The 27927-nt window shown below is 36.7% G+C and overlaps 1 protein-coding gene across 1 annotated transcript in view; it reads left to right on the plus strand.

Annotated features, from left to right (window-relative positions):
• Positions 1-27927, plus strand: part of RIT2 (Ras like without CAAX 2) — a 191534-nt gene that overhangs the window by 61164 nt on the left and 102443 nt on the right. Inside the window, exon 3 of the mRNA XM_074166404.1 lies at positions 16511-16584. Within this exon, the coding sequence (XP_074022505.1) occupies positions 16511-16584 (74 nt within the window). The remainder of the gene's footprint in view (positions 1-16510; positions 16585-27927) is intronic.

Below are 27927 nucleotides of genomic sequence, written 5' to 3' on the forward strand. Positions count from 1 at the left end.
GGAGTCGAATAATAATTTCATTTGGTTTTCATTTCTGTAGATTTTTATGAAATATATTTGCATCTAAATAACGAAAACAGGGGACAATAAACCATCCCCAAAGCACAAGAGCATAGGATGGCTATAATCTGGTTGATAGTCTAGTTGAAAAGCAGAGCCAAACCCCGTTCAGCCCATACTAAGATTCCACAAAACCATCCTGTATGATCATCTAGGAACACATAAAAAACCTGAAACAAGGATTCTACAATATTTTTTGCTTTGACTTAAAAATAAATGGCTGCCAACTTGTTTTCAAGTTTTATTTCATAAAAGCCCAAATCTTTTCAATCTTAAGAAATGTTCTGAAGTCTGATTCTTTTGATATAATGAACACATTTTCTGTCCTGGCCTATTTCTTTCTCCATAGAAGTACACCCATAGGCAAATGACTTTTGAAGGCTTTTTAGAAGATTTTTTTCTCATTATTTTATTTTTATTTTTTTACTTCATCTGTAAATTAGTAAGATTGTGAGCTTTAAGAGGAGTCAAATGATGAACATATATTTCTCTTTTATGTAGTACAACATGAAGCTACAGTGAAAATTGCTTACTGTTACTGACCGGAGAATACAGAGGAGTCCTTTCACTTAAATATGCCATCAAATGTGCTTCCCCTTTCCACTTCTCCTTCCCTCCAAACACCCCTCTTAACACAGTTAGGAATTTATCCTAAGCATTTTGTATTAATAATCATGTAGCTTTAAAAAAATCAGAGGCACTATTTTTCCCCTTTTTGTGACAGTCCCTAGGAATATGGATTTTCCCTATCATTCCTTTTCATTGTGATTCAACACTATTTTACCAATGCATCAGTTTTCTATTTCTACAGCGACTCATATCTCTAGCAATACATTAGAAATATACAATTCGAGTATAATGGTGCTTTGTACTTATAATTTTTTTTTTCTGTTATCCACTGACATTTTTGAAATATTACAGATCTTGATCACAGAAAGCTGCTGCTACTGTGAGATGATGCAGAATATCTGTTTAAAAGGATATTTCAGTTGCTGCATTATGTGATACATGTGCTCATAGATTTGTATGTCATGCATACATAGATTTCAAATGTGCTAATTTTGATCCTAAAAAAGCTATGTGAATAGACTTAGAATTATTTACATGTTTTCCCCCCTGTGTTTATAATTTATAAAAGGAGTACCTATACTTTTGAAGAATTTACTGGATGTTGTGATGGATAGTCCAACACTTTTTTAAAGTCCAAGACTTTTTAAAAGACTAATATGGATTTATTTGAGGGAAGAGGCTGCTTTTTGTTCTGTGGGTTTTGGTTGGGTTTTTTTGTAAGTGGTGCCTTTTTTTTTCCCAATAGGAACTAATTCAGAGCAGTCCTTTGTGCAGTGTGGGGAAGACATATGGTGTCAAAATAAATAATCACAATAAATGGTCCCTTCTAATGTATGAAACTGTCTTTTATTTTAGTTCATTGTCTTAGTTTGGAAAAACTGATAAGGTCTTGAGAAACTCAAACTGCAGACTATATACAGATATAAATAAATGTGCGTACACGTAAATACACAAATAGATGTGTCAGTATTTGTTTAAAATATAGAGTAAACATTGATTAAAAAGTTAAATGCTATCTGAAGTGCTAATTTTAATGCTGTCACTTTGAGTTTAATGAAACTTCAAGATAAAGTGGGAATAATGACTGTATTTTAGGCTTCAAATGTTGCAGTTCTGAATTTTAAGACAGAAACATATTATTTTTGTAAGAAAATGGGGAGGAGAAGGAAAAAATTCCTTAGTATTAGACCATATGTGGGCAAAATTTCAGAAGTTAGCACTTCATGAAAATGAAATTATTTCAGTGCACATATAATATTTAATTGTAGTCAACAATGGGAACAATTTCCAACTGGCAGTGGATGCGATCATTTTCTGGAACAAATGAATAAGAGCAATTTACACTCTGTACAGTCTTTGGCAATATCACAGAGAGTTAATGCAAGTAGAGTGGCAGGAAAGGAAGCATGACATAGTGTAGCAAACTGGACAGCCTCCAAGATGCTCATTAGCCATGTGACTAATCTTAAAATGAATGCATAATGCAAACGAGATGCGAAAGCAGCTTCCTGTTTTGGTGAGATATCACTGCATGAGATTGTGTCAAATGAGCAGTTGAGGGCATTAAGGCTGTGTCAATGTCACACTTTAATTGAAATGGGTGTGGGATGGGAGGCACTTTAGCATTAAGCACATGAATTTCCATGAGGTTTCCTAATGAAGTAATGCATTCACCAATGCATCAAATAAACCACATTTAAACTCATCTTTAATAAGATGGTGGAAATGCATGGGTGAATTTCAGAATAAAACCTAAAATGTGACCGGAAACATTCTAAGGCTATACAATGCGTACCAAAAAATATCTGTATGACAAAGAATTTTATATCTGTTTTCCAAGTACAAAATTGAAAAAGGATAAAGGAAGGGAAATACAAACTCATTAGTAATGGCAGAATGAGAGAAGACAAAGATGGGACACATCTACTAGATCAAGAGAAAGACATCCTGAGACAAAAGTACTCTTCAAATTCATTTTCAGGGTACAAAAAGTTTCTAGATCATTTCTACTGTTACCTAGTATGTGTGTATGTGTATATTCTGCCCCTAATTTCATTCTCATTCTCATTTTTCCATAGAAGGTAAAATATTTGAATTGGACTGAACCAGCCACAACTGGATTTGAACACCAAAATTATTGGTTTTAAAAAATTAATATGATTGATAGCTAAATAGTCACCACTGCCTTTCATTCACCATTTTTCATACATTTAGTAGCCTTATCTGAGACTAGATAAACAACTCATATAAAGTGATCTGGAACCAGTAGAATTTGTCTCCAAAGACCGTCTCCAAGAGTATTCAGACATTGTGTAGACATAGTTAAATTGCCTACGTTTGTGTTCCATATTTATCATCATTTAAAATGAGAAATGAAGATTATATAAGAATACAACTGCATGCATTTGAACTATAACCTTAAACCGGTGTTTTATTATTATTTTTTCATTTTTCTACCCGTTGGTATTATCTGCATCATACATCACATTAAGAGGTTAATACTCACTTTCAGTATAAAGCATTTTATGTACATGAAGAAGAGAAAACAGAGATTATGCCTGCTATCTTAGAGCTAAGCCTTACCTTCAGGCACCTAAATTGAAATGTCTACACACGAGCTGTGTATCTAGGTTCCAGTTTTATGGGATTCAAGGAGATACAGGAGTGGAGACTTAGGTCTTTCCTACCTTTAAGAGGCATTTGAGATTCCCTACAGTATCCTGCTTGGATTCAGGTTCCCGATCCACAATGCTGTGGATCTTCCACTGGTTTTGTGTCATTATCAGCTGTCGCCCTGTGGGTATGATACAGGGCCTATGGGGTGTTAGAATCCTTCCAGTACAGTAAACAAAAGCCAAACAAGATTCCTGAGAGCATATCAATTAGCAAGAGTCATGTGTGGGCAACTGAGTAGAATCTATACTTCCATTAAGTGTAAGGGGATTTTAGATACCTACCTTACATGTAGACACATATTTTGTAGCTGTTTAAATGTACATTCCTGAATCTGAATTGCAGTGCCTTCCCTGACAGCTCATTGGAACAAGGGCCTTCACAGATCATGATGATATCTCTCGCATTGTCTTGATGGATGTCCTGCAGTGAAGGGAGGAAAATGCAGAGTGAGACTCACCATGCAGAATCCTTCTTAAGATGGCAAAAGAAAGGAGAGCATTGGCATATGTCTGTCAGTGTTGGTGCTCCCACTGTAAGATTAAAAAAAACCCAAACAACCATTAATAGAAAAGGAGGGACTAGTATTAAGAAATTAAGAATGTAGGAAATGCCTAAACTTTTAAGTTAGTTTAGATTTCAATGAGGCAACAAAATACCTTCTGCTTAATGTTGCTATTATATCCTGCCATGAAGGGGAATTATTTGAAGCCATAGAGAATGGAGACTGGAAAATCACAGCAGATACTTCTTTCTGTAATGCAAACAATTTGATTTAAAAAAAAAATCCCATTTATTTTGGAAAGAATTTTTTAAAAGGTGATAATTTCCTTCTAAAAAGCAGATTAATGATAGTTGGATCATCTCTCAAAATTTCAGTCTGAGCTATATCCTCTAACTTGCAAGCTTTTTCAGCTTGAGATGAGTTTTGATTCTTTGCCTCTTCCTCTGTCGAGAACATCAATATTTTGCTCACTAGTAAAACAGTCTGGCCCCATTCTAAATATAATGTGTTACTCAGATTCATGACCTCTATCTCTGCTGTTAACTTTCTTTCTTGGGGACTTTCCTTTGATAAGCCAATTATTCAGCCCTAAACAGTTTGCAGACTTCATGTAAGAAACAACCAGAGCAACCAATTACATTTCCCTGTCCATACTGAAGATGAATGGCATCTAAAATCCTGGACACACACTTAATGTCTGCTACTGCTTTGTTACATTCATAGTTTCTTACAATTGCAACTCATCATGCAATTATTTGAGGGCTGTTTACACCCCGTGACAGCTCGCTGTCACTTAGCATTTTCAGAGACTTGGGGAATATATTTAATCTAAAAATTTTCCCTTGCTAATGTGTCTGATATAAACAATAGCAGACCAGCAAACGCAGTCTATGTCTTTCTCTGGGTAGATGACCCAGACAACTGTTCCTACATTTTTCATTTTCTCCCTATCATTTCACTGAACACCTGCTCAAAGGTTGGAGGTTAATCAGAGCACCTTGATGATCAATTAGGCCTGCAGTTTGGTCTTGAAAATGCTGTCTGTGCACCTTGCTCATGGCCTTAGAAAATGTAGCACAACAGCTATATTAGCAGATTCACTTCAGCCACAGTGGTACCAAACAGTAGCTGTAATTACGAGTCTTTGCAGCACGCTGTGAGATCTCAGGGAAGGAAATACTGTATAGAGGAGACCTGGCATCGTGGATGAAAATATTTGACATGGTTATGATTTAGTAGTGATTCAAAATCTATTAATGATGTAAGGTAGATTGAGAGGTTGAATTGTAGCAGCAGTTAATCATGAACAGGTTTAGGAGTTTACAAAGTGAGTAAACAAAATCAATGAATGACAACTTAATTACAGAGTTGAAGATGGCAAGATTCCCTCTAACTTAGAAGGTATCCCAAATCAATACATGAGATGAGGCAAACCTAACAACTTATTTGTGCAGAAAAGTAGGAAGTTCCACTCTTCATGTCTGCCCTTCTCCCAGCGTTATTGGCTCTCTGGCATTCATGGGACAGTTTTTCAAGCTGGTTCAACAGTAGTCCAGAAGAAAACTAAGCCACCCCAACACAGACTAGTTGTCTACCAGATTATTGAGTTTAATCACTTTAGTAAAAAGAATTCAGTAAGCTCAAAAAGTGGCAAAAGGGATAGTGTAGAAGCACCCGTGGGGAAATGAGAGTATGAGTAAGGATGAAAGAGGAGAAAAGAGATTCTTTTATTTCTGTGACAGGCAAGATGTGAAAATCATCTGAGTCAACCATCTCATGCAGTCACTCTCAAACACCAGCCCCTGACCAAAATTCCTTGCTAAGTTGATCTCTGTTCTTAAAGACAGTAGCGATAATAACCTGTGTCAAAAATGTAGATGGATTAAAAAAACATTTAGATAAACTATTAGAGGGAAAAAAAATCCATCAAGGGCTGTTAAAAACAAAGATTCTGCTTCCAGCTTAGTAGGGCCCTTGAGGTGCAAATAACTGAAAGCTGAGAGAATATGCCAAGCAAAAATAATTTTGTGGGATTCCCTGAGCTATTGGTCACTCTCCAAAATGGATTAGATGGACTGTTGGTCTTCTATGGCTCTACTACTGATATTCTCATTTGGAACACTTACCTAGTCTGAATGACCTAATTGATAGTCTGGCCAGTGATCTGACTTGCTCTTTTCTTTCCCTTTTTCCCCTGTTTCAGAAAGCAAGCAAGCAGATGAACAACTCTATTTCTCAAATGTCTCTGCCCAATGTCTGCCTACCATGGCTGGAACAGGAGAGAAAAGTGTTTCTCCTGTGTGTTGCCTCGAGAGACCTATGCTGCATGTTCACATGCAAAAAACTATCCAAACCCCTTAACTGTTAGTGGTTCATACTTACTATTTTCTATCCTCTGTTAACTCTTTGTGTTAGATGTAAGACAAACACAAACCACATGCAGTAATGGTAATTATGATTAGGATCATGACTGTAGAAGGAGCTGAAGTGAGACTTGCAACACTGTGAATAGAGTCACCAGTGGTAAACTTGCCTACCCATTCCCTGTATATCATGACTTGTAAAAATAACCCTTAAATGATTTTTCAAATTGGAAGAAGCACTCATGCTATGATTTCCTAGAGGTAGATGATTTATCATGCTCTATTCAAAATTCTTCATCAAAAGACAAATGTTTCCATTAACCTTTCTTTCATGAAAGCCAGCAGCCATCTACACCTTACTAAATCCAAGGCACCATCCACGCTAATGGCTACGCAGATGTAGTCAACTTGTTAATTACTCCCCCTGGAATGACAAGAAGTGAATTTGTAGCTGTCAGATCCTCCCACTCAGTAGCACAATCACGGACTTTAAAGAGTAGTGAAATTGCTACCTGCTATTCTTGTTCCCCAAGATAAGGGTACTTGGACTCCTGTTAATTATCATGTTTTGATTAAACAGGAGTATTTTGCTCACTTTGTTCATGTACATCTTTGAAGTAAGTGAATTTTTTTTCTGGAAGGAGAGAAAGTAATGATATGCCTTTATTAAATATTAGTAGCATTATCTATATTGCAAGTGGTTTCTAACAGAAAAGCAAGTGTTATAGCAAAGTTTTGACTAGTTATCTTTTGCCCTGATTTAAAAAAAAATGCTAACATCTGTAAGAAATTGAATTTTCTCTTCAGGAGCTTCTTCTGAGAAAAATATATTTCACTTACTCAGATAGTCTTAGTCACATGGGTAGGACACTTTACAAGCAAAATTTAGCCCATTTGAGAATCTGTAGCACAGTGTCCAAAGAAGAGCTGCGTAGGTTTTCTGGGCAGAAAGTCATATCCTTTATAATTGTTTATATAAATTTAGCCACATCTGTGCATGCTTGCAGATTAAAACCTGCATAAATGGTGGTTTTGTCAATATTTCTACACATTGCAGGTAGTCCACATAGGGATTAATTTATGATAGTCTCTTGCACATTCAGATTCTCTCAATCATATGTGTGTCTTTGTGTTTGTATATGTAGGTACATGTATGCACAAACACATAAATCCACACACAGGTAACATATATATGCCTATATGTTTAATCTCCCTATAATGAAGCACCTCATGGGAATGAATACGTATCAGTGCTCAGCTGAGAAGGATCTGTTGATTTGTTGCATCAGAATATAGAGCAGGAACTGAAGTAAGAGAACTATGAGGCATCCAAGTCAACAGTGTTTTTGTGGTTTAACCCCAGCACTAAGCCCCACAGAGCTGCTCACGCAATCCCCATCCCAGTGGGATGTGGGACACAAACAGAAAGGTAAAAGTGAGAAAACTTGTGTGTTGAGATAAAAACAATTTAATAAATAGTAATAATAATAATAGTAATAACAGTAGTCATAGTAGTAGCAGTAGCAAGGGAAGGAAAAAAAATAACAAAGGGAGAGAAAAATGAAACCCAAGAAGACAAGTGGTGCAAATGAAAACTATTGCTCACCACTAATCGAGCAATGACCAGCCAGTCCCTAAGCAGCAGTCTCCCGCAACCAGCCTACACCCTAGTTTTGTTGCTGATCTTGAGATTATATGGTATGGAATATCCTTTTGGTCAGTTGGGGTCAGCTGTCCTGGCTGTGTCCCCTCCCAGCTCCTTGCGCACCCCCAATGTACTCGCTGGTGGGGTGGGGTGAGCAGCAGAAAAGGCCTTGACTCTGTGTAAGCACTGCTCAGCAATAACTAAAATATCCTTGTATTATCAACACTGTTTCCAGCTCAAATCAAAAACATAGTTCCATAGTAGCTACTATGAAGAAAATTAACTCTATCCCAGCCAGAACAAGCTCATGTGTGAAAAATATTACTTTATGGAGGCTGAGAAGTAGTGCTGAAGGTGTTTCTTGTAGTCAATATTGTTATAAATGGTGGGTAGCTTTGACTGATTTCTGTGGAGCATTTGCTACAATGAGTGCAGACTGAAGGTGTTATGTTCATATCCACCACCATAATATATTTGTGGACTGTGTGCAAGGTGCTGTATGAGCAGAGAAGGTAGCAATGAGTTTGCCTTGCTGGCCACTTATGTCTTAACATTTTTTACCTTCTTTGCCTCAAAGTGGATATCATACCTTGAATTTTCTGTTCTACATCATGCCTTGTCTTCTTCTTGATGAGTACATGTAGATGAAAACCTCTCCCATGCAATACTTTGTGCAATAAAATCATTCTTAATTTTGGTTCTTCTTGAAATCGACCAAGTCTATTGTCTCCTTTTCCAACTGTTTTTTTTTAGTAAACATCCAGATAATGAGTATTTAATAAGAGAAGACAAACCAGATCTAACTGACTCAATGTTCAATTCACTCAGATTTCTGTTCACACAAAACCTTTTAGTGCACAGATAATGCTTCTTTTCTGTGCCTACCACAGACTAAGTGAGATTAAGTTGCTTTTGCTTCCCCTGTTTTTCAGCAGAGAATGAAAGGGTACCACAGTAATGAAACTGCAAGATGACATTGAAAAGAGGTGCTTGTACAGGTACAACTGGAGGGGAAAAAAAAAAAAAAAAAAAGGGAAAAAATAAAGAAGACGGAAAGTGCAATGGATAACCCATTTCCCAATTTGGATGGCACTGAGTGCATTTCAGGTCACTGAGAAAGCTGCCATGTAAGTACCCAATGCTGAAAATCAATCAGGCTCCTTCAGCAGCTGTGTGTTATCAGTCTTGCCCTGCAGAGCACAGATCTGAAACATTAGGCAGCCCAACAAGAGGGAGAAACTTAATTTGAGAGCAGCTGTTTTAAGACAGATACATAATGGCATTAAAAGAGGAGCACTGTGGTGAGGTGAGAACCAAACAGAATACTCATTAGGCTGAGGATGCTTTTAATTTTATTATTATAACCAGACACAGACAGAGTATGGTCAATTGCAGCCAGAGCCTAAATTAAAGGAGTGAGAGGAGATGAAGTTGGCTCAGTTAAATGAAGATGGCTCTGTTAAAAACTTCTCCTCAACAAAGATGGCTCACTTAAAAACTACTAATAAGAAATAGTCAAACTGCATAGGACTTACTGGCTCTAAACTCATATTTTTATTACACCGCAACAATTCCAGATGCTCAACTGGTAATTTAGGCCCTGTTCCCCTCCAGGTATTTGGGCACCACTTTTCATTGATGGTAGCAGGGTCAAGTGCAGAGGTTTATTTGAAGATCTGGGCATAGTCTAGTTATGCTCCTGCCTTCCACTGAAGATCTTAGTGCTGCTTATTTCAGGAGGGCAAAATCAACTAAAAGTTATGAGATGTTCTGCTTTTTTGTTTTCAGACTTATAGAAGTATCTTATTGCATTTCTGTATGCATCTATACTCCTTAAAATCATGAATTGTCTTATGAACACTCAAGATTTGTTTTTATGTGCCACTGGAAATACAGGAACCTCTAAAATAAAACACGACAGTTAGTTAAGAATATGTCATAATGCTGAACAAAGACTAAATAAAGGAAACTAAGAATTGCATCTTCAATTGAAATTAATAAGGAGAGTTGGAATGTACAAGAGAAATATACATTTGAATTTAGCAAGGCCATTTGAAAACAACATTACAGAATCTTTTCTGAAGACATATGTGGCCAAAACCTTGGTTTAATATCTTATTTGAAAATATGCTAAAATGAAACCTGAAAGATAGAAAATACTGTGTTTCTCATCATGCAACTGAATGCATGACGAATAAATGTACGAATTCTTTTACGATAAACACTTAACACGACTAATGTTTTGTTTTTTTCTCAGATTATTTTAATTTTTTCAAGGTCTACACTATAGTCTTATTATAAGAATAAGGTTAGTGGAGAAATACTATCTGCATTAAATTCTGCATTTCTTACCTGCTTCTCTTTCATAGAAACAGCAGAGAGGTTCAAAGTGTGTGGTTACTGAAGAAAGAGTTTCTGTCTGTGGGTTTTGGAAAGGCAGTGGTCATTTTTCCTCTGTTCTGCAAACCATCATCAAGATTCTTCTGCCTGGAATGATGTTGTCTGTTACCATCATTTGTACAGGCTGGAGCAGGCAACTTGTGCTGTTAGCACCAAACTGAGCAAAAACTTAAAGATCTGAAAAAGACCTGACAAAGTTAAACAAATGACAATATAATGGCAGATAGAGTTCAATGCTGAGAAAGGAAAAGCAGCAGGACTGGAAAGAATAATCTGAAGTATTGTAAATTGCTGATATAATGTAAAATCATGTAACACTAGGCAGAACTGGAAATGGGATATCTAAGTATCCTAGCTACTAGTCTAGTACTAATTTTCCGACTTGCCTTATTTTCAAGGATATTGCTATCTACGTGAGTATTCACAGAATACAAGGCAATCAAATCTGTCAGTTCTAGTATTGTAAGCCATTCATTGCTTATCATGTGTGCATAGCTCATAGGAAGGCAACCTCTGTGACTTGGTGTCCTTGTCTGCAAAATGCTGATAGCAATGCTCACCAAAATTATAAAACACTCATACTCCAGGAAAATAATTATATGCTAAGGGAAAATGTGAAACCAATGTATTTTGATGGGCAATTCCTATGACATGCGTATTTTTATCTCAAATAGAAATTTACATGTAGTAGTTAGTACAGTGATTTAAGTCCCTGTTCATCCACTCTCTTTACTTAAAAATTCCTTGTTGTAAATAAAATCCAACCAGTCAAGGACTTGCAATCATCCTACACTCAGGAACATCTCTGGATTAAAATGCATACGTATCAGAAAATCTAAGCATACCAAAAGATGGGTCTCCTGCTGTCTCTTTGGCATACAGGGAGAACAACAAGAGGCGGAATTACAGGTGTGGCTGACTGGGCTTGGACTTCCTTCTGCTGGTTTGGCACCTCCTTAGACAAATAAAATATATTTTGGCTCACACATATGTGAGAATCTGATTAGTTTTAACTGCAATTGGTAGTGTATAAGACAGAGAAGAAGAGAGACTATTTATTTAGAAGGAATATAAGCAGAATTAACAAATGGAAGAAAGAAGCAGCTGACCTATATTTCAGGAACTGGAACATGTCTGCAATGCAGATAAAAAGCCCATTCCAACTCCCCTTTAAATTGTACACCATCCAAATCTATTTGTCGTGAAGCAGTTACCTGCTCATAGCTGAAAAAGTGCTTTGATATATTTTTTATGAATCTAGCTTCTCCAGTGTTAAGATAACTGATCGCAACACTACCTTGCATTAATTATTGTACTTCTTTCTGCAGAATGATGTTCTATAAAAAAGGAAAGCTGAAAAAAAAGGATGTATTCATTTTATTAAAAAATGTCAGGTAAAAAAAGTTTTAAGGAAGAACTTTTCCTTTTCTTTCGTAATACTGCAAAGGACAATCAAAAAATTAAGAAAAAAAAGGTAAAAAGTGCCTTTTGAAAAAAGTACTTTTTCTTCATTTAAATCAGATATTAAATAAAGTAGGAAAGAATTAATAATAAAAAAGAATAGGTGCCATTCAGAAAACAGTTGGAGATCTATTTGTTTTTTTTCCCACTCTGGAAAACAGTAAACAGTCAGTAATAATTCAAGCCAAGTGGCATAATATTCTAAGAAAAAATTTTTATCCACTTTTATTTTTCATTTTTGTAAGAAATGAAATTATTAAAGAAGCCCATATTCTATACAGAAAAAAAAAATAATAATTATCTTTAAAAGTTAAGTTTTACAAGATATTTTAACTATCTAGTTCACATATTAATGTATTATATGGTTTGAAAGGATGCAGGAGTTTTATTTATTTTTTCTTTTTGATACCTACAAAATGCTCATTCTTGCATGCCATGTTTGTATAATGGTGATATCTCACAGCAATATCAATAAACACCATCCACAATTTTCTTTTATAATACCCTACTTTTATGCTGCTTTTTACCTAAACCAAAAGCTGGGACCTTACAGTTATCCTCACAGAAAAAGAATAATACTTAACTTAAGATATATATTTATTGTCTAATTTATTGTCTGATACCTGATTATTATTCTCATCTCTTTTTTTGTACCTTATCTTAACACTCTACTGAAATGGCAACAAGAGTTCGGCCTTTTAAGAAATATGATTCCTTAGAGCTGTAGGATGTAAAATCCAGATACACGTGGCTTAGCAGCACCCAATTAATTTTCAAGGGAGCATTATATTACTTTATAAATTAATTAGGTGAAAGACAGTGTAATATGCTTAAGCATCACAAATAGTGTAAATATACGAGACAGTGTTTGTAATAATGTGAATAATTTTTAAAAAGAATAGATTAGGCAGTAAGTTTGATTGTGCTCCTGATGAAGTCTTTCCTGCTTTATTTTATATACACTCAGAGGCTATTTCAGTGCAATAGCTTCACTTCTGTTCTTCGCTGTCCAGGTGTAAACAGCATGTTCCTCTCAGATCTCAGGGTTTCTGTTTCCTTAATGTGACCATAACGTGTACTATATTGCCTGGACTATAAAAGATTAGTCACATAGAAGTCTCTTTTGAAATCCTTTAAGAAGCATTTGAAGACTCCAGGGTTTCTGCTTAACATTGTAGCTACTAATAAAGAAAAAATATGTTAACTGGGTCCAACATACAGACACATCCAACTCTTGATCTCCAGGAGGTTATTTCTCTCCAGGTCAATGCCTGTGTCCCATAGTCCAACTGAATTAAAGAAAGATATTTGTCTATATAACGCCTCAGCATTATTTCCATTGCTTCCTGAGATGAAATGAGATGAATGAGATGAATGTTCCTGAGACAGGCTGAGGAAGCTGGGGTTGTTCACCCTGCAGAAGAGGAGGCTCCGGGGAGACCTAATAGCGGCCTTCCGGTACCTGAGGGGGGCCTACAGGAAGGCTGGGGAGAGTCCGTTTACAAAGGCCGGCAGTGACAGGATGAGGGGCAATGGTTTTAAGCTGGAGAAGGGGAGATTTAGATTGGATATTAGGAAAAAGTTCTTTACTATGAGGGTGGTGGAACACTGGAACAGGTTGCCCAGGGAGGTGGTTGAGGCCCCTTCCCTTGAGATATTCAAGGTGAAGCTCGACGAGGCCCTGGGCAACTTCGTCTAGTTGGGGGTGTCCCTGCTGACTGCGGGGACGTCGGACTAGATGACCTTTGGAGGTCCCTTCCAGCCTGGACCAATCTATGAATCTATGAAATCCCAGTTTAAAAGTATTAATTGTAGACCAGAACTAAATGGTACAGGTCTTCCACTCTTAGCTTGTCTTTTCAGTCCATACAAGATGGTGAAACATGTTTTTCAGTTTATGCAGCTTTCTTCTGCCTCCTGTACTGGAAAAAAATGATGACCTAGTAGCCCAGAAGCCCAGTGAATACATAGGGTAAATGTAAAGAGAGTATCTTTCAACAGGCTCGTTGTGCTTGAGAATTAAGAGGCTGATAAGTCGTTAGTGGGTGTTATGATCTGGTCTCTGGTGTGAGGGTGCTGGCTCAAGATAGCAATTCCCTTAATAAGTGTGGGCTTTAGGATTTCCTTTTAAACAAGTGCCTTAAGAAAAGTAGGCATTAAATCTCCCATCTATTTTCTATTCAAATACATGTTGAGAGTAGCTCTGCTTATCCTACCTCAGCTGAGGATATTTTTAAACTTTTCTAAATTATCTGTACTGTCCTGGTTTTTTGCACATGTGCAGACAGAGAATATTACAAATGAAAATCCTATCTCCTTTCTGTTTCATCCCTACATTACTTGGGGTAAAGGCAAATCCTACAAGTAAAAACCATGTTCCAAATATATGCTTTGCCAAGAAAACCATTTAGATTCATGTGTTTGGTCAATGTTCAATACGTTCTACTAACACCAGTAAAAGAAGTTAATGTATATTAAGAACAAAAATGGGACAGTGATTCTGGTACACCTTTGTAAAGTATTTTAAGGCCAGTAGTTTGAGAAAAACAAAATAAATGAAAATAGGTTTGTACATTCACTGTTATCTTTGCAAAGTAAAAGGCTTATAAACATAGCCTTGCTCCAGCTTTTAACAGTTGAAACTTTATTTATTACTGGGGCATGATATGGGGCTACACCTAGAATAACTGAGCAGGGTATTAGATCTTACATACTTACTGAAGGCTGTGATATTCAGAGGCCAGTGGGTCTTTTAGTTATAACTAACTCTGAACTCCTACTTAATTTCTTTTAAAAATAAGACAGGAGTTACCTGGGTTCCAGCTTCATTTTTATCCAAGCTGAATTTAAGTATATAAAAATTGCTCTGCATTAACTGTTTTAAAGCTCCTGCATAAAAACTCATATTGGTCTAAATGAAGAGAGAAAGAGGACTGTGGTATAGTGGCTTTGGACTACCTAGCTGCAGAGCCAGGAGTGCAAGCTAATTTATGCAAGTCATATCTTAATTATGTATGCATGAATGTAATGCAAATGGTTATCTGCATGGAAATATATTAATAATACTTTATAGCATTAATAGAATTCATATTAAGGAAATGCCATATTTGATTTTACATATTATCATATTTTGTTTTTCATTTTTTTTGTTAAAATAAAAAGGAAAAAAAGTCTACTGCACACATCATTGTCATGCCATAATAGACTATTGAAAGTGTAAGTAGCCTAATTCACTCTATATGGTCCCTTTTGGCATGGAGTTTCTTATTCAGCAATCCCTAAAAAGAGATCTATTGACTGAAACATATGTTGGTTGGAGTCCTCTGGCTTTCTCAGCAAGGCAATGTATCATACAGTTAATTAAGCCTCTGAGTCATTCTAATATCAATGGGATTAGGTATTTATTTAAAGCAAGGCATGTAATTTGCTGAACTGAAGCCTAAAAGAAGCAGGAGAGTCATGGAAATTACTGTATGTGATTATGTCATTAAAGATAGCCTGCCACTGACTGTGCAAGAGTGGACTGAATTAAGGCCATCCAGAATCCTTCATACCCAAATGTTTTAGTTTTTTTCTCTGTGGAAGTAGAAGCTAAGTTTTTATATGCTTTTATAAAGTGTCATACGATGCAAGATATAAAGGCTACAAATTAGACTGTCTTGAGAATTCCAGCTACCTGCAATATAATCCCATATTATAATCTCAATATTATCTCAATCATCACTGAGAGCCTAGTCCTGAGGGTCTCTTGCTGCCTGGGCTTGCAGGGTTGAGTCTTTGTATGGTGCCAGCCATGTGCTCATGATGATTAATGACAACTCTCAAATGCATTAGATGCACTTGTCCGGTCTTCACACTTCAATGCACAGCCAAAGCATAACATCAGTCACCAAAAACACTCAGGCTACTATGCACTATTGTTTAATTAAACAATGCGGATAATTTCCAAGACTGTTTCAAGTATAAACATGGCCTGGTGTCTAGGCTCTGTTTAATCCTAGGAAGAAAGTGCAAATGTTGAGGGGGGAATGAAATTGAAAGGTGAGGAAAAATATTCATGCAAATAGTAGTTCATCTTTTTTGCTTTTCTCCTTCCAAAGTTAGGTTGACAAAATCATGAGCTAAGGGAATGGTCCACCAAGCACAGTTTTTTCCTCCTCCACTGCCAGCCATGATGAGTGTGAGGACACTGATTACAGAATTTATTTTAAAAAATTCATTTGTGTCCTCTCCAGAGATATACAGAGGTCTAATTAATTGCTCTGATATATCTGAGCCAGAGGCCCTCTTAAGCCACAGGGACATTTTCCCAATAATTTAGACAATCTTTAACTTGAAATTATTTGCTGGAAAAGCTCTGTGGAAGTGTTTAAGGCCAGGCTGGATGGGGCTTTGAGCAACCTAGTCTAGTGGGAGGTGTCCCTGCCCACGGCCAGGGGGTTGGAACTTGATGATCTTTAAGGTCCCTTCCAACCCAAACCATTCTATGATTTTATGATTCTAAGTGCGATTATGGTAAGTAAAAACGACTCTGCTGCATAGCACCAGCCCAACACCTCTGAAGCTTTGTGACTTAAACACCATCTGTGGTCTGTGCTATCCTTTTAAGAGAGGAAAAATTACTTTTTTAATATTTTGAGGTACTGTAATAGAAAAGACTAGATAACTTCCTTTTGCTAATATTTTGCAGTGATTCAGAAAGTGGGTTTTTTGACTCAAAAGAAAGCAAAGACTGGACAGCTTTCGAAAAGCCTGCCCCAAACTAGCAAAGCTATTTCATTTTCATTCTCTGAGCCACTCCAATGCTTAGCCATACTGCACTGTGTTTTTCAGAGGATGCCTATAAAACTCAAGTCCGAATTGATGATGAACCAGCCTATTTGGACATTCTAGACACTGCTGGACAGGTGAGTAGTTTCCCAATGTGAACTATTCAGTCAGAGATAAACCCAAAGATTTTAACCTCAGATATATGGGTCACAGAGATAGAAGCAAGCTTCCCTATTCAAACATAAAGGTAGCAGTGGCAGAAAAACATTGAGGAATTAACAAAGGAGAAGATTAAAGGAGTGCTTCAGTGGTACAGTATAACTTCAAAATCTGACCAGGAGAGACAGATAAATTTAATCGAGTAGAAGATAAAAAGCGGTTTGCTTCTTTTTCTCTCATATGCAGAAACATCTATCACAATCATGGAATGAATAAATGATGTTGGTTTGTCTTAGGTGTTTATCATTCCTGCTTTTCTATATATTACAGTAATTTTCTGATCTACTTGTAGGTCAAGTACTTTGTAACTATTCTTCTCCTCCTCACTTTTATATTGAAACATCAAATACTAACCCATAAGGAAAAGATCTTAACACTTAAAATAACACATAGTGTACATATACTGTGTATATGCATGGGTGAGCATCAGTCAGGGAATTAAGTTTCACATACAGCAAGTCAAAAGAAGAAGTTAAATTCAAGAATTCCTTCTACCTGACTCAGTTCACCCCCTTTCCATCTCAATATGTTTTTATTGTTTAATCAAAATGTTGCAGCTGGTTGATCTTTTCCTAAGGTATGTGTCAGGTACTGTTTGAAGGCTTTAATAGTTTCATGAGTTTCCATAGTGCATGTGCACCTTGTACAGGAATGAGTCAGCCAGCAAGGATGGCAGATCCTTAAAACAAACAAGCCAAAAAAAATTGAGATCATATAAGCCTGGAAACCTTGATCTCAGCAACATTTGAGTGCACCAAGCTAGGAACTACAAATGGTGGAAAAAGCAGTCTGCTGCCAGGAATTAGAATGGCTTCAAGTTATACAAGCTGAATGAAATTCAGGGGGATTGTGGCATGGGTTTTACATGTGAATGAAATGTAGACCAATTTCAAAGTGAACTCAACCCAGATTCAGGAAACAAAAGATGCCCTGAATTATTCTTCCTTGACCCAAAATTACACAGTCTCAGCACTTAAGCGGTGACTTGCTGCTGAGTCTCCTGTAAAAGTGTTTGATTCTTGAGAAAATTTAAGCTAAATTTCAAGGCATGTCTCCAAAGCCATGAATTTAATTGACCTAGAATTTATTATTATAACAGGCCCAAGAGGTTCCTTATGCATAATAGTCCTAGCATAACTTCAGCAATGATATGGCTGGGGAAGAGAAGGAACATCATGGTTTGTACTCAATATGTCTGAAAATAGCTGTACTTCTGTTGGAGAAGAAGCAACAACATCTTTGCTCACTCAGGAAGTCTCAGCCTAGTAATTCAGTCCTATGTTGTTATTAGTACACAATCATTAGGGGAATTATATCTCCAGCTGTTTATTCTCATAAGGTTTTAATGTTAGAGACCACCTGTCTTATCACTTAATATTGTTCAATGTCTACATCTACTTCTTTCTACTCCTAAATACACTTTAGTCCTATTTTTCATAGTTAATATGCTAAAAAGTAAAATAATTTCTTACCCAGAGCTGAAGAGGAGTGATAAATCACAGTTTATGTGTCCAGCTTTTTGCTAATGGAAAGAGGAGCAAAATATTATACAGGATTTCTTAATTTTCATTCTTAATTTCCGTTCTTAATTTGCTGTGGAGTCTCTGAGAGAGCACAGAAGATAAACTTTGCAAATCATGGAAGAGGGTACAGTAGGTACAGAGCTCCTTGTGTTATGCTCCTGTTTACAGATCTGTGCAGATCTCAGATGAACTACCTGATCCTAAATATGCATCAGTAATGCAAATATTATTTATACAAAGGGAATAAAGCAGCTTAAAATCAAAGCAAAGAATGGACAATGAATGAACCAAGAACAGATAGCATGCTTTGGGTTGAGAGAAATGCATTGTAAAAACCAAGAGGAGTAATTTCTTCTACTTTGATTTTTTTTGCATTTGTTTTGCTATTAGAAAGATGAAAGTTTATGTTGTTGGTAACAAAATTATAGAATCAGATATCGAGAGTTTCTTTCTCTTTCTAAACCCCCACCAAAATCAAAGCCTCTATTTTTTTTTTTATTTTACTTAGAAAAAATATTTTTAAATGGTATTTCATTTCTGTCAGCTTCTTTTAAATGAAGAAAAAAAACAAAATTGGAGCCCAATTTTCAATCCCTTTGAATTATTTTTTTCAGATTCAGGAAGAAAGAAAAAATATCCCCATGCATTGGCCTTTTAAGTAGCTGAAAATATGATGTCTTCCAATTTGAACAAAGCTTATTTTTGCCAGTCATGTTCACTTCTTAGGAAAAATTCTCCACAAAATGATATGATTTTTACATTATTTTTCATCTTTAATCATATAAAAAACTAGAAAAAAAACCCTCATTTTTTAGAGGGGAGAGGGATTTATTGCCAATATTATGAATTTTAGCAGAACTGACAGTTGTAAGGTAAGAACAGAAATCAGAATAACACAAACAGTGAAACCTGGTGAGAACGATAGTACAGAAAGACTGAAGAGTTTTAAGTTTTGTTTCAAGAAGGGACTAAAATATCCATAACATTAGAGGCCCATGGCATGTAATGACCATGTAATGAAATGTGATTTCATTATCATTTCAGAGATTTTGGAGCAAGCAGAGACCTGTGGTAATAGATCTCCACACTCTGCAATACTTCAGCCCCACACATTGTACAGCCTGGACACAGCTATTCTACCTCAAGATCCAAGTTGAACTGATAAGAAAAAATCTCTGCTTTAAATTTCCCTGGTCTTCCAGTGCAGACTGTCATTACTGAAACATGTCTTAGTATTTCTCTGTTAGGAAGCTCTTCCCACTTTGCTACATCCCTATTTTTTCAGATATTGTCCATTCTTAGTATCGTAGATTCAGCTGCTTGTCGTTGCAGATGTCTTTGAATTTGCTGCCTTTCTACCTGCACTACACACCTCCAGAATAAATCAAGACCTAATCCAACTCCCATTGAAGTCAACAGCTAAAATAGCCTCCTTCCTCACAGAGGGCTTGATGTTACTGTCACTGAAGTTCAAGATGAAATCCTACTGTGACTTTAGTGATGCAGGATGAAAATCCAAAGTTTCCAGCTATGCTGGTGGTGGTACCTCACCGAGCTTCATGTTAAAGCAGAGACGATGTTACAGCTGCTATCACAAAGTGGAAATCTCATTTCTCTCTGGGTGTCCTCGCACTCATAAATACTTCATCATCAACTTTGAATAATGACTTTAATCACTTCAGAAGATCAAGGAGCTAAAATAGTAATTCTTCCCTATATGGGAAATAAAATAAGTTGATAGAGAAACCAACTGAAGTTAATGTATTTTGCTGTTCTAGACAACTTGTTTCACCAAATAGGCATCTCTTTTCCCTGCTGTACTGATGCATTAATTGAGCACTTCAACACTGACCAAATATCACAATTTATTAATAATTAATATAATTCCCTATTGTCAAGTCCAGAGTTAAAAGTCCACATCTGATTTCATAGCTGAAACTGGATTAAATCCTTCATATTTTAACTGATAGGTACAGTTTGGAGCACTAAAAACATAGATGGTGCTTCTGAAAGATATATCTGGTTCTCAACTTTCTACATCTAAGAAACATTCGAAGTCAAAACCAGAAACTTGAAAAAAATGTTAGTCTTGCTCATCTAGTTATTGATCTTTTTCTTCTCATGCATATACGTGGACACTATTAAATACAACAGATTGCTCCTCTCAGGAAGCAGACTGATGTTCCGTGAACTCTGGATACATATTTCCTACATCATCAGTTGTCCTCTAATGCTCTTCTGATATAATTTTCCCACTGAAGATACAATAAGAGCCACATTCTTAATCTATGTAGGGCTAGTGTAAGTAGTTACACTTCACTGAACTCACTAGCCCTGCTTTTCACCACCCGCTACACCTGCCAGCAGGGTAGCCTGTCTCTGCTCACCGCCATCAACTTCAGACAGAATAAGGTTAAATTTACCTCAGAGAGTTTCAAGAGCAGGTATTACTGATGTAGCTCCTCGTAGCTGAATTGTCATAAACTGTTACTTGAGCAGTTCCTAAAGCTTGAAAACATGGTATGTGGTGAAAAGGAAAGTAACACAAAGTTGACGTTGATTTTCTTTTTCAATGGCACGACTGAATCTAGAAGACACATATCATTAGCTTCACATTTGCTGCCAGTAGAAGCTATCAATGATGCCTTTGGCTTTTCTTTTTCTGTAAGTTTTCTTAAACCAAAAATTTTCTTTTTGTGTTTACATTTCAATTAAAGCAAAACCAAAAAGCAAGTAAAAACAAACAGAGAATAAATGTGAGCTTCAGCTTCAGGAGGATTTTCACTTAGTAAGCTTTTAACCCTCTAGGCTAGCTACATTTTGGCATATAGAGTAAATAATAAATAAACACTTAATGGAAATATGACTGCAGACTATTACCCATAAAAATGGCTTGAACTTCCTTGTTCAACCTTGTTCGTGGGAGATCTCTTGAGTAACTCTCCCTTGAAACTCACCCATGTGCCTCTCTCCTTCCCTTAGGGTTGGGAGAAGTGTTGGGAAGGAGGTAGTTTTGGGTTTCCTTTCTCTTATCCAACAATGTCTTACAAACCTCATCTACTTTTACATATATTTGATTTAAACTGGTGTAAACTCTTTGACTTCCAGGAGACTCGTGGGTGCAAACAGAAGGACATTCAGACCTCAAGTCCTTTATTTTGTGTTCAGTTCCCTTCACAATTATTCTCAGAGACTGACAACCCCCAGCTGCTCCAACCATGCACAAAAAGCCTCCACACAGAGTTATAGAAACCTTCTGTTCTCTCATTTACACTTTCTCACTCTCTCTTCTATCTTAAAAATATGTTGCTACTTCTGGAGCCCAGTTTGAATTCCTCCTTGTGGAGCATACACAGCAGTTATCTCTCCTGCTGTATTTATAAACCCTTGACTGACACAGGAGCTTTTATTCTTGCCACAGCTTTCCTCCTGATGACACATTACCCAACCTCCCAGTTTAGACCTCACGCTGAACGTTAAAAGAGCATCAAACAGCATACCCATCACTGAAAAACAATCTGAGATGACCCTATGTAGAAGAGGTAAACTTGTTTTCAGACATGAAGCAGGTAAATATGCAGAAAAATGGATTTCTCTACCTGTCAGTGAGACAGTACATTGCAAGATTATTGCACCAATTTTTGCTTGTTAAAACGTGAGCTTTTTATGATAAACTTAGTGCACCAGTATATTTCCCAGGTGTGAGTCAGAGACTTGAAAAATTGGCCTTAAAATGTGATGGCATGCCATTTCAGGGAGATTTTCCTTTGTCTGGAGCTGTGTGCACATGAATTCATTTCCAGGCAGACACTTTTCAACCTGACAACAACAGTGCGCTCTGTAGTGAAATCCATCTCTCAAATTGCTAGCAAATCACCGAACATGTTTATCCTGCCAACCTCCCGGACTATGATTTTTGCCCCCTGCTTCAAGCTTTGAAGAGGAACCATATTAATCCCAAGAGCCCTTCAGATAAACACACTTTCTCAGACTAAACACTATAGTCCGATGACTCACTCAGGCTGTTATCTGAGATCCTTCTGCTTATTATCTAAACATGCTGCTCTAATCTTGAATCAATGAAGTCAAATTTCAAACTACACTACTGCAGCTTATCTCAAGAAAATGCAAAATGCCTTTTTGGCAGTAATTATATTTTAACGGGCCTTTACAGCATGTTCTTTTAATGAGAAAATAATTTTAGTGCAATTTCTGTTAGGTACTGTAGTGAGTAAATGAAATCCATTTTATTTTTAAAGCATAGTGGTGTTGAACTAAGTAGCAACCATTAACACAGTGTATTAGGTGAAGAACATTAATTTTATTTTCTTTATGTGTTACTATTTCACAGGCTAATAGTGACATACTTAGAATGTTAAACCATAGCACTGAAAATTTGGTGGATTCTCAAGACAAGTTATTCTGTACTTTCTAGGAAGAATTAAAATCTCTCCCATGCCCAAGTGATTTTATTTGGGAATCGACAGATTTTAAAGAAACATTTATTTGGCACAGATGCGGAGTGAAAAAACAGTTCCAGTAAAAATTAGAAGAAATTGCAGACTTGACTCCAATTTTCTTCAAATTATGGGAAAAAATATTTTTTTTTACTTCAGTGGGAAAAGATCTAGGCATATACTGTAAAAAAAAGAGTGAATTACTTTAGCAAGAACAGGGAACTAACAACTAAGATTCCAAACTTCCTTTCCCATCTCCATCAATGAATGAATCATGGTGCAATAAAGGATGAATCAGTTTGTATTTCTAGGTCTGCATTTATCTTTCTGACAAACAAGTGCAATAAGATGCTGCAGGCGTTTAGGGTGAACATCAGGGTTTATTGAGTCTAGTGATACTGATCTCCTGCCCCTCTCTATCATTCCACTTCAGTAAAGTGAATGCTAGTAGTTCCATATTGCAGGTGGAGGAATACTTTCCAGTGTTGTCTATTCTTTCTCAATAAATTCTTCTCTTTTGTCTTAAAATGCTTTCTCTTTTGCTGTTCTTTGTCTTTCTTTAATGAAGAACTTCAAAAATAGACAAATATATAGTGATACTGCTGAATGAATTATGACCTTTTAAAAAAAAATAACATTTAAAAGAAAAAAAATTACAACTTCTGATTAAATTAGAAAAATACTTTTTTCTTCTTTCCAGATCTTTCCTTTTATTATTTCATTGGTTTTGTTTTGGTTTGGTTTGGTTTGGTTTTTTGGGGTTTTTTTGGTGTTCTGGTGTACATATGGAGAACACCTATATAAACACATCCCACATAATTAAAATTCATCCAGGTCCTCCACAAGATGTGAATATGTAAACCTGCTGTTTCTTCTAACATTACAAACTGTATTGTATACTTTTTCTTTCCACTATTGAATGGCACCGAAGCCCTTTGAAGTTATTTCCAGCAGACATTGAACATGCTCTATATGTGTCCTGATTTCTTTATATATATTTGTCTGTCCTAGATAACCTCACTAGGAATTCCATTTTACAGAGGTTTGTCTATCAAGAGCTACTTGTTACCAAGCAGGTCTATGCAGACCAGGGAGTCCAGTGAACATAAATCTGTTTTCTACCTGTACCGATTTGCATAAAATTCACATCATAAAGGCATTTCCAGGACTAAAAACTTGGGTTCCATGCTGAGAAAACTAACATGTGTAACAGCACCGCCTGGTGCCATTTGACCTGACAATAACAAATGACAAAGAGAAGGGTCTTTTGCAGAGTGGGCTGTTAATGCTTCTCAAGAAAAGTGGGTTGTCCCACAAAAAAGTAATTTAACAAAATTTATTTGTCTCTTACGTTGTTCTGTAGCTGCTGGATACTCACCAATACATTGAAAGGTGGTGTCTCCAGGCAAAAACAATAGAAGAGAGCAAAAAGTTACATTGTCTTATCTGAATCATTTTGAATTGCAAAACTGCATGAGACATCTGGCAAGAAGAGGCTTTCTGAAGATGTTATTTTCATTTTGCAGTTGCAGGAGGTGGATGGAAAAGCCTAAAAAACAAAAGACATCTTTGACAGCTGAAGTTCCAATAGTTTTGCCCAGGAACCTGGAATTATCATCTGCCCCTCACCAACAAAAAAACAAACAAAGAAACAAACAAAGAAAGAAACAAAAAAAAATACACACCCCTCCCCCCCCCCAAAAAAAAAACCAAAACCAAACAAAAACCCCCCAAACAAACAAAAAACAGAGAAAACAGAAAATGTAACCCTCAGTAAATTTTGAACTACATTGCTTTTTACCTCTCCTTTATAATTTGAGGGATGTTATTGCATTTATCCAGATTTTTAAAAGAAGAAATGAAGACCAAAATAGAAATTCAAGAAAATAATTAGTGAAAATATGGAACTTTTTCTGTTTTCTTTTTTAAACTGGATATATTTCAGGTATATATTTTTCTTATTTCCACAGAAGAAATCTTGCACAGCTTGCATAGATTTTTTGTGCCTGCTTTTATTTTGTGCCTAATGGCTGAGGAGAATAAATTGTTGCCACGGGACTTCCATGTCATTATCAAAGCAGCAGGATGATGTGCAACAAACCATGTCAGGGAGCAAACTTTTATTTTAAAAAGACAAAACCCAAACGCTTAGTAGTGCTGTGGTGGTTGTACCTCTATAAGAAATCAGATCTCCTCCTTACTTTCAGGTACCACCTGACTAACACCTTGGAGCAAGCTGAAGAAATCAGACCCCACTAACTTTCAGAATCGCAGATGAGTTGCGTCCTTGTGTTGGGCAGTCTCATCATATCTAATAAGCTACTCAGCATCTTTCAGGATCTATTGATCTAACCTAGATACCTCATGACCTACAGTTTTCGAGCTCTATCTTTGTATCACAGCTTTTTCCTAAATAAATTAAAACTATTCCCCAGTTTTATAGGCAGACACAGAGGCTATAGATCTGAAAATGGGTATCATTTACCCCACCAGAAGTGAATTAGCTTCAGTTAAACTACTCCAGGTTGACTTTAAAGCCTAGATATTGTAGTAATGGATCTGGATGGAATCTTCAGTGTATGTTGAATGTACGAAATGATGAATGACTCCATAAAAAAGACATTTGTTTGAATTGTTAGAGAGGAATTGGCCCTGCTGAACATCTCTTAGTGTGGGATAGCTGCATTTAATGTGAAGGTACCTTAGAGGCATTTTGTGAACTGCTCACAGTGGTGACACACGTTGCTGTTGTTTCAGCTAAGGCTGTGTTCCTTCTGGAAGCATCCAGAAGGTCACTGAGAGTAGTGTTGCAGGGCTGTACATATATACATGCCAATCCAGTTAACATGTTAACTGCGCAGTTAATGCTACCTAGTCATCCCACCTGCACCAGAAATATCTGTGCAAATGCAAAGAAAAAAGAACAGTGGGATCTCTTTCATGCTGGAAGATACAGAGATGTGACAACTTACTCCTTTTGTGCCACAAAGTCATACCAAATTTTAACCTTCTAAGCAATACAAAAGCATATCTATTTTGTATTCATATTGGTGAAGATTTATGTAGTCCCCAAAGAGCACATCCCTCAGATAAACACTGAGCTAAATTTCAGTGGCAGAAATGAGAGCACAATTGATTAAATGCTACAAAAGTCTAAAATAGCCACTCTGCAGGTTGTTGGCTTCCTCCCACCCCCCTTTTCAGATTCTTAGCTCAAATTATAGCTCTGGTGATGACTAGGGCACCGGGGAGGAGAGAGAAATACCTATGTTGTGGAATTTTTAAGGTAAGCACACTTGTTATGGAAGTAATCATGAGAGAATATATATGCAAGCCAGAATATCATTTGCAGCCATTTATCAGAGCAATGAGGTGTCTGACTCCACAGCCTCCTGCTTCCCTTCTGCAAGGCTGCACAAGCCTCACTGGGAAAGACAGCAAGTCTGCAATCCCCATGTAAGCTGACAAGAGTTTATTTGAATCCCTGGCGAGCCCTTGCTTGCAGCTGCAGTCATTACCTCTTCACTAGTGGGTTGTCTTTTTTTTTTTCCCTCTGCTGTTTACTAAAATGTAATTACCAAGCTATTAATTCTTTCTCTTTACCATTTATGATGCATTTGTGATAAAAGGTGAAAATTGGCTTTATTCTTTCTTGCATACCAATGAAGAGGGGGGGAAAGTATTATACAGTGCATGGTAAACCAAATGCAGTTGGGGCTTTTAGAGGCAGTTAACAATGAAGATTGCTTCAGTGCTTGCATTTAGGAGAAAATTGCTAAGGTGTTTATCCCTAAGAGAGAAACCATTAGCATTAATATGAAAGAAAAAGACAGTTCTCTGAGTTAGAGAGTGTAGCACTGAGGCATTTTTACTGGCATTATGGAGAACTGATATGGTGATTTCATCCATATTTTGGGGTGAATGAAAAGTAGATATCATCTTGCAGGTGATGGACTGCATATTTTCATTACTGCATATGACGAACCATCTTTGGAAGAGCAGGATTAATAAAGTTAACAAAAGCACAGTTCCAGCAAACTGGCAAATATATTATCACCTGAAGGCAGAAGGGCAATTAGAGTGGGAACATTGGGAACATCAGTGCAGAGAAGATACTTCTGGAGGGACGGTCTGAGTGCCAGTGCAGGTTATTTATTAGTACCTTAGTGAGAAAGAAGGGTCACTGTGTGAAGTTATTTTTTAAAATCCTGAGTTGGTTTATTGGATGTTCTCATTTGTCTTGTTTTCCTTATTTATTTCTCTTTACTTTTTTTTTTTTCTACCAGGCTGATATGGTTCAAACTTACTTTCTAAGCCAGCCATGAGGCAGAACAGAATGTGACTACAGAATAGCAAGTGCATACAAAATGTTCTGTAGTTAGTGAATGGGGCAATTCAGTAGTGATCAGGGTGTTCAGGGTGTGAAGGAACTTCTACACCTGCCTTTCATGAGACTGAATCCTGCACGGTCTGTGACTGAGCAATACCAGATGTGATGGGAAGAAACATCATAGCTGAAAAGAGAAGGGAAACCTGAGTCTTTAAACCCAGATGTGGGAAAAGACACAAATTCAAGAGTGATGAAAACAGGTTGTGTCCAACAATTATTTGAAGAAGTCAGTAATAAAACTAACTTCACAAACTGGTGATTTTCAGAAAGGGTGAAAATTTAGGCATAACAGTTAAAAGTCTCAGACTCATCTGAGTGGAGATGAGACTAATGTCTTCATGAATTAACCTGATATAGCAACTCAGTTTAAGAAATGAAAGACTTTATTTTTAATTAATTAGTTCTTTATATTCAGGACTTTAGCGGTACCTAAAGTTTCTCCAATAGTCAGAGATTAAAAATGTATTAACCAGTGTGAAGAAATCTGTCTCCATGCAAATACATTAGTCTTCAGCAAGAATCCCAAACTGAGGTCTAGTGTAATGCCAGTTCCTGCCTGGGACTGAAGACTTATTTCTAGTGGGAGCAGGCTGATGTCGAAGAACATAAGTCTGGGGAAAAGGTAGGGAAGATAAACTATTTTTGAAATTTTTCAGCCAAAATTTTGTGAAAATTAGAGATGTAAGACTATGCTTGCATTTCATGTTCAGTGTGAATTTAATCAAGTTTCTTAAATTGCCAACCATCCATTCGGTTGACTCGCTCTGTTTGGACCATTTTCTTACCCATAGGCAAGGTCTTGAGGTTCTTGCTGTCCTTCAGTCTACCTAGGTGAACTTATCTCCTCAATTTCTAAAGTGTACACTGGCCCCCAGAAAATTAGCAGCTAAG

The sequence above is a fragment of the Numenius arquata genome, chromosome Z (genome assembly GCF_964106895.1).
Source record: "Numenius arquata chromosome Z, bNumArq3.hap1.1, whole genome shotgun sequence".
Lineage (NCBI taxonomy): Eukaryota > Metazoa > Chordata > Aves > Charadriiformes > Scolopacidae > Numenius > Numenius arquata.